At 41.5% G+C, this 11,068-nt stretch overlaps 1 protein-coding gene across 3 annotated transcripts in view; it reads right to left on the bottom strand.

Annotated features, from left to right (window-relative positions):
- ARMC9 (armadillo repeat containing 9) overlaps window positions 1-11,068 on the bottom strand; it is a 78,277-nt gene that overhangs the window by 24,745 nt on the left and 42,464 nt on the right. For all 3 annotated transcript variants that reach the window (XM_072408327.1, XM_072408325.1, XM_072408326.1), the window contains one exon: window positions 85-177. In XM_072408327.1, coding sequence (XP_072264428.1) covers window positions 85-177 — 93 coding nt within the window. The remainder of the gene's footprint in view (window positions 1-84; window positions 178-11,068) is intronic.

Raw genomic sequence — 11,068 nt, forward strand, 5'->3', positions numbered from 1 at the left:
ACTGACCCAACTTAAAACTATATTATACTATACTACACTATACTAATATAGTTTTAATTGATTCCTATCTAAAGTGTTGCTCACCTGCACGTTTTGGTAGAGGTCAAATAGGTCATTTGTTATATATGCCTGTAGAACTGTGTCCCTCTGTTCTCCAGGCTGGGAACGAGTAAAGTGCTGAAACCAAAAAGATAAAAAAACAATCCAGTTTACTTTAAAATATTGAATTAATTTTTAAAACAATTAGGGCATTCCATTGCTGACATGATTGTGAAATGCTAGTTTCTTCTTCAGTGATTTATCAGCCATGCAAGAGTTCAAAATGAGAATTTAGCAATTGACAGCTTCAAAAGCTGTCAATAAAGGCTTTCCCAGAAACACAACGATAAGAATTTTTGAGATCAGGATATCTGTAACATGCTTGTTGAAACTGCAGGAAACAAAACCTATTACTGAAGCACAGTAAAGAGAAAAAAGTTACAGCTTGAATCATTCCTTAGTCTACAGAGCCATTAGTGGTATGGGGAAACCACAGCCTTAGTATCACTTGATGTACATTCTCTTTTGCTCACCACCTCACTCTGTATGCCATGAAGTACATTTCCTATTTCACAACACCTTGTTCCATATGCCTTTTACATTCCCTTTCTGCACTACTTAACTCCTTATGGTTTCCAATATATTCCCTGTACTGCATCACCCTATTTTGTATGCCATGCAATACATTTTAGGAATAATTGGTTGATTTTTGCAGCAAAATTTGTATTTTAAGAGTACTCTGTGTGGACTACCTACTAATAAACTGAGCAGGGTTGCCAACCATACAATATACAAAGTCTGTAAAAAAAAACAAGTAAAAAATGTAGGCCTAAAAGGACGTGACCATGCCCCCACATACCCTTTAGCCCACAACCACCACCCACAAATTAATGTACATGTGCAATTAGTGACCTTTAATTATGTAGCTGTGTATATTATGTTACACTGTTTATGATTTCATACATGCACAGTTGATAGAATTGGCTTGCTAGGAGTCTGATGTTATTAAAATCATGTAAACTGTATATTTTTCCACTTCTCAAAATCACCATGCATTTCATGAATTCCTTTGTCTTTTTTATATAATAATTGATAATAAAAATATTGAGTGCAAATAAAATTCTCACTACATCAGCTCATCGTTTCCTACCCATGATTTAAAAACTAATAAAATATTCACATACTGCATTTGTTTTATGATGATCTTTTTAGGAATCCCCTAGGAAAATCCTGCAATTGCCCCCTGCATCACATAGCATTTTAGTCCTAAGCATAGACCTTTATGCCTAGTGAAGTGAGTTAGTGAAGAGGACTTATAAAATAAAATATCATAACCCTTCTAACATATCTCATGTCTCCTACAACACATTATGTATATCTAAGTGATCTCAAACCCAGTGTCACGGTAGCTGCAGGGCAGGATAGTGGACCCTCTGTGTCATCAGCTCGGTAAGTGAATACGTGCAAAGAACGCAGAGTCTAATCAGCTACCCGGTCTTCACCAGAGGTGAGGGTGTTGCGCTGCGAGCAACTGCCAGGTTGGGGCCCCCATGCACGCAGAGGCAGGTGACTGCTAACAAGCTTGAACAAAATGTAGTGCCAAAGGGAAATCCAAGAGAGTAGTCAGACAAGCCAAAAGGTCAGGGCAGGCAGCGAACAAGGTTGGTCAGGAAACAGGCAGGAGGTCAGGACGGGCAACAAACAAGCGTAGTCAGGAAACAAGCCGGGGTTCAGTACACAAAGAATCTGGAGTAGGAGAAACAAACATCAGGAACTTGGAAGCATAGCCAAAGGAACTCCTTGTTCAGGCAACATCCTGTTGCCCTTCACGTCCTTTTAAGGGCAGGGCCTGTGATGAATGGAGCAATGTGACCTGCTGCATCCTACTCTACCACCAGAGGGAGTCCAGGAGACTAGAGGTTGGTGGTGTTCACAACTCCACCAGCAGGGGGAGCACGTCAGCAAAAAAGTGGAGCGGCTGATTGGGAGTCACATGACCTTGACCAGGAAGTGTATTGAGGAGATGATGCCTTAGCAGAGCTGGTGCTGGCTGCAGGGAAGTGAAAGGTGGATGGCACTGAAAGGGGCACAGATCCCCTGGACCTGTAGGGATCTGTGACACCCAGCTTTTGAGTGCTGTAACTGTAAGCACACACACAACATATCAGCTGCAGTTCTGGGTCCTTTATGTGTCATTGTACTTTTAATGTATTATAGGGTAATTTCTAGCTAACAATACTCTTTAAAAAGATTCCCTAGATTACTCTAAGGAAAATTCTTCTAAACTGTTAGAAAAAGGTTTTATTAAATAACCTTTTCTGACAAGTATGTTCATACTGTCTGTAAATTTTTATTTACATGTAAACAAATGCTCCTCCTATGGATACTACACTGACAAGCACAGTCACAGTCTCTGCATTCTCCACTGCAGATTCTTAAACTCATGTGGCACTTGCACTGAAGAGAGATGGGGGAGAGGCAGTCACATTATATACACTTATATATATAATGTGACTGCCTATATACAGGAAGGGTAATAAGTATTTGATCCCCTGCTGATTTTGTAAGTTTGCCCTCTGACGAAGAAATGACCAGTCTATAATTGTAATGGTAAGTATATTGTAGCTGAGACAGAACAACAACAAAAGAACCCTCAAAAACCCAGTGCTCAAAAGTCAGAGCTTGATGTGCATTGTAATGAGTGAAATAAGTATTTAATCCCCTATCAACCAGCAAGATTTCAGGCTCCCAGGTGTCTTCATTGTATGCAGGTAACGAGCAAAGATTAGGAGCACCCTCTGTAAGGAAGTGCTCCTAATCCAAGCTTGTTACAGGACCTGTATAGGACACCTGTCCACAGAAGCAATCAATCAGATTCCAAACTAGCCACCATGGCCAAGCCCAAAGAGCTGTCTGAGGATGTCAGGGTCAAGATTGTAGACCTACACAAGGCTGGACTGGGCTACAAGACTATTGCCAAGCAGCTTGGTGAGAAGGTGACAACATTTGGCGCGAAAATTTGCAAATGGGAGAAACTGTCAATCTCCCTCGGTCTGGGGCTCCCTGAAAGATCTCCCCTCATGGAGTTGCAATGATCATGAGAACGGTGACGAGCAGCCCAGAATTACACGAGGGGAATTTGTCAATGATCTCAGGGCAGCTAAGAAAACAATTGGTAACACACTGTGCCGTGAAGGCCTGAAATCTTGCAGAGCCTGCAAGGGCCCCCTGCTCAAGACAGCACATGTACAGGCCCGTCTACAGTTTGCCAGTTTGCCCGTCTACAGTTTGCCAGTTTGCCCGTCTACAGTTTGCCTTGAGTGGCCTAGACAGTCTCCAGACTGGTTGATCGGGGATGAAATACCTATTTCACCAATTACAATGCACATCAAGCTCTGACTTTTGAGCATGGGTTTTTGGGGGTTTCTATTGTTGTTATTCTGCCTGTCACAGCTATAGTAAACCTACCATTACAATTATAGACTGATATAGATATATATATATATATATATATATATATATATATATATATATATTAAGATAAAAATTACGCTTTTTGGGTCTCCTTTTCATGTTTTGCCTATAATGTGGATGCTTACTTACCAGTTTAGTTCTGCTCTAAAATACAATTACACAATATGTTATACTTGTCTTGTTGTTTACAGTATGCACTGTTTATGAGTACACCCAAGCCCCGACCTCTGGTTCAGTTGTTTATCACAACCAATTAAAAAAAAACAAAACATTATTAAAAACAAAAGATATAAATTAGGATATACAATTATACTAAACGTTTTCTGTATTGCATTAAGTAACATCAATGACCATTTTGTGCAAGGTACATGAAAATTAAGCTGTACATATTTTAAAGTATGCCTAAACCAGCATAGGTATGGATTTTAAAGTTGACCATTTTATTGTGCTTTTTAAATTATGGCAAAACCATACTGTATGCCAGTAGTAAAATGAAAAAAAATAATGAAATTTAATAAGCTAAACACAGTTCAGACAAATAGGGTATGCACATCAACAGACTCTGAGCAAAAAATGACATATGAAAACAAGGAACAAAATAAATATGTTAAAAGTGAATCTGCAGAAAGCATTTCTGCAAAAGGAAGACTTGTTTGTTAGGAAGGACAGAGGGGGGACTTATTAATGTAATTATTAAACATTCTAGAAAAAAAAAAGATAATGAAAAATGTAAAAAAATAAATGCATTGGGAAAAACAGGCAAAGTTACAATGATCACAAGAGCTTCTTCAAAGTAATAAGGTAGAAATGTGTTCAAATAGAAAGCTAAAGACAAGATTTCAAATGTAAGCTACAGATGTAGTATTTATTGTACTCAAATATAAGGGAACAAGTATTACCGGTTATTGTACAAGTATAAATAATTATACTGTGTCTTAGGGTATATATTATTACATACAAATAATAGGGGAAAAGGAAAAAAGAAAATAAAAACAAAAGGAAGAGGGGAAAAGGGCAATGACAAAAAGAAGGGGAGAGGTCAGTTACTGAGCTAAATATTTAGGATGATGCTTTAAGTATAAAGTAGGACTTGATACTAGGTACTGCATTACAAATTAGAGGATCTAGAGAACAGATCCCGCTGCTCAAATTTGAGAGTTAGGGGGGAGTCCATAGTGAATTTAACTTCCACAGTCATGGCGCTGTTCCAAGAACTGTGTCCTGAGTTACCAATTGAACGATTAGAGTTCGAGCGGATTCACTGTACTTTAGCCAAGCCTAGACCTGACCCCCCTTTGGAGTACAGGTCCAAAGATAAATTGCTTATAAGTTGCACGTGCTAAAGAGCCCCTGTCCTTCCAGGGTTATCCTTATCAGCTCTTTGCTGACTTAGCTCCATCCACTATCCAGCGACAGAGAGAGATTAAACCATATCTGTGCATTCTACAGGACCAGAAAATCGCATACAGGTGGGGTTACCCTTTATTATGTATTAGTTATTATTCCCCTTTAATAGGAGAAACCAAGTGATCACCTCGGTTCCATAAGCTCTAGACCGTTTTCGATCCCTGGGCCTTTCTTTGCCATCTTTGACAGATAAACCTGAGTGGGAATCCTCACCTCCAATGTACCCCAAAACAACATCTTCAGCAACTCTGAAGTCGCCGAGAGCAGTGGAACGTTGGGACCTCCTCCAAAGCCGCAGGTCATTCCAGCCAGCAGGGTAAAGTAACCTGAAGCTATCTTCTGCATATTTATGTTGAGTTTTTTTTTCCTTTTTTCTCCCAATGGTTTCACCCTCGAGCCCTGTTGGGGCCTTATTTGTTGGGTTCAGTTACCCTTCTGTTGTTGTATCCAGCCTGTTCCCATGATCCTTCGACCCTCCACCAATTATTGGAAAATGGAGAACATTGATTTGCTCGCCTGGAGTCATAGGTTGGCGGACAGTCATATTGTTTATTGTTGGAGTTTCATATTTGCATTTTAGACCTAGAATTTTTTTCAATGTTTACCTAATATTTAAGTGCTGGTAAATGTAATGTTACAAAAGTCTTACCGAGTTGCCTTAATTCCCTTCGCGGTAGTCACTGTACACTCTACCTCTCTCTAGATGTCCTCCCCGTCCCTATTATTCTGGGGGAAGACACCTGGAGAACTACTGGGGCTAATCGGGATATTCTTGATTCTTTTTCTCTTCTTTCTGGTTCGCTTTCCTTGAATCTTATGCACTGTCAACCCCCCGCCCCCACCCCACCCTGCCCCTTGGGTCACCCACACTCCCTTGTTGTCCTTTGCCTGTGACTACGCCTGGTTTGGGAGTTCCTATCCTGTGCGCTGATGGCGGTTACTATTCTCTCCCTCAATGTTCAGGGTATGAACTCCCCGAAAAGGTCCCAAGCGTTTCGTCACTTTCACTCCAAGAGAATAGATGTGTTGTGCCTCCAGGAAACACACTTTTCCTCTACCTCCTGCCCCAGGTACCTCCATGGCTCCTACCCTGTGGTGTATTTTGCTAATGCTTCAGTAAAACAAAGAGGTGTCCTTATTGGGTTTCGCATATCAGTGACCTTTACTTTAAACAAACAAATTGCGGACCCGGAGGGACGCTTTCTTATCCTAGTGGGGGGCCTCAACGATGCTAAGGTACCCTGGTCACTTACTATGCCCCAAATGCACGCAGGAACGGTTTCTTCGTTCAACTTAATTAATACCAATTAATACAGAAACATAAACAGGGAGGCTTGATTATGTGTGGTGACACTAATACTACCTTGATTCCGTGGTTGGACAAAAAGCACGTCTCAGACCCCTCAATACAATTTAAGGAGATGGCTGCTTCCCACAAACTTTTAACTACGTTTCGCTCAGGGATGTTGGTGGATTTATGGGGGGAGATACCACTCATCCAAACTAGAATACACTCGCCTTTCGCACCGCACCAACAATTGTCAGGCATAGATCACATATTTGTGTCTACTACAATCATTACACTTACAACTCAGTGTGAGATCATAGCCATCTCTTGGTCAGATCATGATCCGGTCATGGCGACTTTCTCCTCACTATTTCCCAAACCGAATTCCTTTCAGTGGTCCCTAAATGACTCTAAACTCAGCGACCTCATGGTGTACCAGAAAATACAAACTGCTTTCTCAGACAATTTCACGACAGCCTCCCATATAGACAGTCTCCCAGATCAAGAAACAAAGATTGGCGCAAATATCAAAACTTGAGAGCGATTACGCCAATTTACGTAGTAAATTCATGGCCACACCCACAAAGGAATTGAGCAAACAACTGGATGTAGTGCGCACCCAGCTGAACCTACACACCGTGTCCTTGGCAGAAAAAGCATTGCAGTTGTTGAAAAATAAATTTTACCTGTATAGCAATAAACACCACACAATGCTAGCACGGCGATTACGCCAACCAGACCGCCGCTTTAAACCCTATCATCTCAAAGTACATGTGACAGGCATCACTAGTAACCCTGCCCTTATCCTACAAGAATTCCACAAACACCATAGGGAATTGTACAAACTACCCTAACCGTTGGCTCTGCAGCTATGCAAAGCTTCCTTGAAGCCGTCCAACTGCCTAATCTGCCGGATTCATTTATAGTCTTATTAAAGTCTCCAATAAAACAAACAGAGATTGAGATAAACTCCCAGGCCCAGATGGCTTCTCGGCGCGGTACTATGGGAAATTTTCAGAGGGGCTGGTACCCCACTTCGTGCAGGTATTTATTGACATTCTCAAAGGGGGAGCGCTGGGTGCTAGTGCACTGGAGGCCACCATATGCATGCTACCCAAGTCGGATACCGATTTAACTTCGTGGTCCAATTATCGCCCGATATCCCTGCTTAACACAGACGTCAAGATCCTGGCATCTGTCCCGGTGACCCGTCAACCAGGGAATAGACAAGAGTGAGAGATCAGGACCAAACTGGCTTTATCCCTAAAAGGCAAGCGGGAGACAATATACATCACGCACTTCATCTAGCACACCACGCCCGCTCAAAGGGGGTACCCGGATACCCGGGCGTTACTATTGTGGATAAAGCACATGAATTGAGTCTCTTCGCTGACAATGTACTTCTATTTCTATGCCTTTCTAACCCTCTGGCCTCCCTGCCTAATGTGATGGCCCTCGTAGAGAAATTTCAAACATTTTTTGGCCTGCATCCTAACTTGCACAAGTGTAGGGCACTAAACATCTCTTTGCCGCCCGAGGTAGTTTCAACTTTGCATGCATCCTTCTTATTCATATGGGAAGAACGCTACCTCCGCTACCTGGGATGTTTATAACTGCTACCTATGAATCCGCATATGCCGCCAACATTCCAGAGCTTTCCCGCCAACTTGTTTCACTACTAGAATCTTGGAAAAGATACCAGATTTCTTGGTTAGGACGCATAGCATCCGTCAAGATGACTTGGCTACCTAAGTTGTTGTACCATATGAGGGTCTTACCAGTAAGCCACTGGTCTTCCCAATATACCCACAATTACCTAAGGTCCTGTAGAAACGAATGCTCTCATTTATTTAGAACTCAATCAGACCATGCATCCCACGCCACACTGCAGCTATTGAATCTTCCTCATTGGGTCACTATTGAAGCGAGTCTGGTGGCTCTGGTGACAGTTGAAATTTTACTATGGATTCCTTCCAGAGTATGTCCAGCTGTCTCCAATCTGCTTCTAAAACACTTGATGCAGATTTGGGACTTAGCTAGATGACTAGGAGGCCTGGCCACCAATTACCCCCCGCCCGTCATTTTTAGTGGGCAATCCGCTATTCCCACCAGGGTATGAACGCCCACAGAGCTCTCATTGGTGGTGGAGAACAATCTTTATAAATTTTCCAAATTTCTAGGGCCGCGAGCCACCTTTAATATAAATTCCCTTCAATATAATGTCCCATTATATACGCACTAGATTGAAACAAATGCCTCCAAGACCGGCCCCCTCCTCTTTTGAGCAAATCTGTACAAGTAACCCCCTAGCCAAAGGGGTCATATCAGCCCTGTATGACACTTTAGTGAGCAAGCACATGTTAACACCTTTACCTTATGTGACACAATGGAATCGGGATTTGGCTACGAACCTGGGGCAGGAGGAATGGGAGCAGATGTGGAACACCACTGCAGTATCAACAGTGCAGCTGATGAGACAAACTACAAGCTGATGATGCGTTGGTACTTGGTACCAGTAAGACTTGCTAAAATACAACTGGATTAGAGTTTCAAGAGGTAGTGATGCCCCAGGCATATTTTTTCGCATTTGGTGGAAATATCCCAAAATATGTAGAATTTGGACTTAGGTGTACCAAATGGCCTACACGGTTGTAGGTCGGTTCTTCCCAAAAACCCCTGCAGGGGCACTGCTCAATCTACAACCTGCAGTTTTATTAATATTATTATTAATAAACAGGATTTATATAGCGCCAACATATTAAGCAGCGCTGTACATTAAATAGGGATTGCAAATGACAGACTAATACAGACTGTGATACAGGAGGGGAGAACCCTGACCCGAGGAGGGGGAATTTCACACACAATAGGATAGGAGATATGTAGTGGTGGGAAGTAGTGGTGGTTTCAAAAGACAGCGAGAAGACGGGTAGGCAAGTTTAAAAAAAATGGGTTTTGAGTGCTCTTTTAAATGAGCAGAAAGTAGGAGCAAGCCGAATAGGACGAGGAAGACCATTCCAGAGAGTGGGGGCAGCTCTGGAGAAGTCTTGTATCCGTGTGTGTGATTAGGTTGCACAACTAACCAGTTTTGACTGTTTACCCATTTATTCACAGCTGCAAAAATGGTTTTAGCGAAAGCTACCCCCACTGCCTCACAAGTCAAGCTAAAAATGTTGTGGTTGTTGGTTGGTTATTGCCTATAGGCACTGATAATCCTCCCAAACCCCCCCCCATTCCTACCCATGATCCACTACTTACCTTTGCGAGCCTTCCTCTTTCTCCCTATCCTCTTTTCCTCTCTTCTCTTCCTATCTCTATTTTTCTTTTCCTCTCTGGTCGAGTCCATTACTATGTAGCCTGTATTTTTTTTACACACCAAGGGGTCCCAGCTATGCTGGTCCCCTGCAATTGATATGTGTGGGAACCCGCCCCCATGGGCAAAGACTCTATCCCTGATTATGATGGACCTCTCTCTATGTCATCCCAATGTACTTAAAAGCCCACGCTATAGCCTGGCGACATAAAGGGGGGTCTGTTATCCTGGTTTGATTCAAACGCAGTATTGTTCGATGGCTTGTATGTTGTTTTCTGTTCACTTTGTTCCCACCTTTTGGGTGCTAAGTGTACTATTACTGCAATGCACTGAATTTGTAATTTTTTTCCTATTCTTTAAAAAACATATTGAAACAAAAAAAAGTAGGACCTGACACATTTCATTCTATGGTGAACATAAACAATTCTAAGTTTACAAGTTTGTACAAATGATTACTTGTGTCTGATGAAATTCATTGTTGATCAAAATTTGTATTTAATTTCCATACTTCCCCAAAAATGTACTGGTTGTTTCTTCCAAAATTCTGCAATTACTTGTTCAGATTCAAGTAGGTGCAGCGCAGAAACATGTTATGTAAATTTCCCAATAGTATGACAGAACAAGAATTTTAGGCTGGAATAAATCTAAAGTTCTGGACCAAACTTTAGTAAGCTTTGGGCTTGCCTGCAACGTGTGGTGCTTATCTCCCCACAGCTTTGTAAGTAGGCATTTGAGACTGCAGAATAAAAATGTGCATTTTAGATTGGCTTCAATACCAACGCAATATCATACTTCAAATTAAATGCATTCACTTATGTGCAGTGCTTCATCACATAAGTATGCCCACACGTTAATATGGCTGCATTACGCCAGCCCAATTACGGTATTTGTCCTGCGGTGCAAGATAACCCCACTCTCAATTTATTGCACTATATCAGGAACATGTACAATATGGTGCGTTTTCCCCAGAGCACATATATGTTAGTAGACTCAATGTGTTTTGATGATTAAAACATTTCTTTTGCATTCCATGACATAATAGTGTTAGGTTTGGTAAAAAATACTGGTAAAATGTAAGCATGATATTAGGTGTGTAAGATATAATAAGCAATGATTTTTTAATACAAGTCATTTTTATGTCAAATTAGGAAAGAGAAACACTGATCAACTCTCTCTATAGATAATATATACATATACGGGTGGGTGCTGAGAAGTTCCTGGCTTTGCCCCTTTCCACATGAAATAAAAAAATGAGTGTGGGGGCATATGACAGCCTAATATCTTAGTATGTCTCTGTACAAATATCAGGTCTTTGCGAATCTTAAAACCGTTTTTTCTTTTAGTGAGAAGCTGTGATGGCAGAGGCACAAGCAAGTTTAACGTCGTTGGAGTTACAGGCCGTCATGAAGTTTTTGTTTCTTCAGGGAAAGTCAGCAAAGGACATTCACACTGAGATGTCACAAACACTAGGGGATAAGTGTCCTTCATTTCCCTGGAGTAACAAAAACTTCATGGCGGCCCGTAACTCCAAAGACGTGAAACTTGCTTGT

Source organism: Pyxicephalus adspersus, chromosome 4 (assembly GCF_032062135.1).
Source record: "Pyxicephalus adspersus chromosome 4, UCB_Pads_2.0, whole genome shotgun sequence".
In the NCBI taxonomy this organism is placed as follows: Eukaryota; Metazoa; Chordata; class Amphibia; order Anura; family Pyxicephalidae; genus Pyxicephalus; species Pyxicephalus adspersus.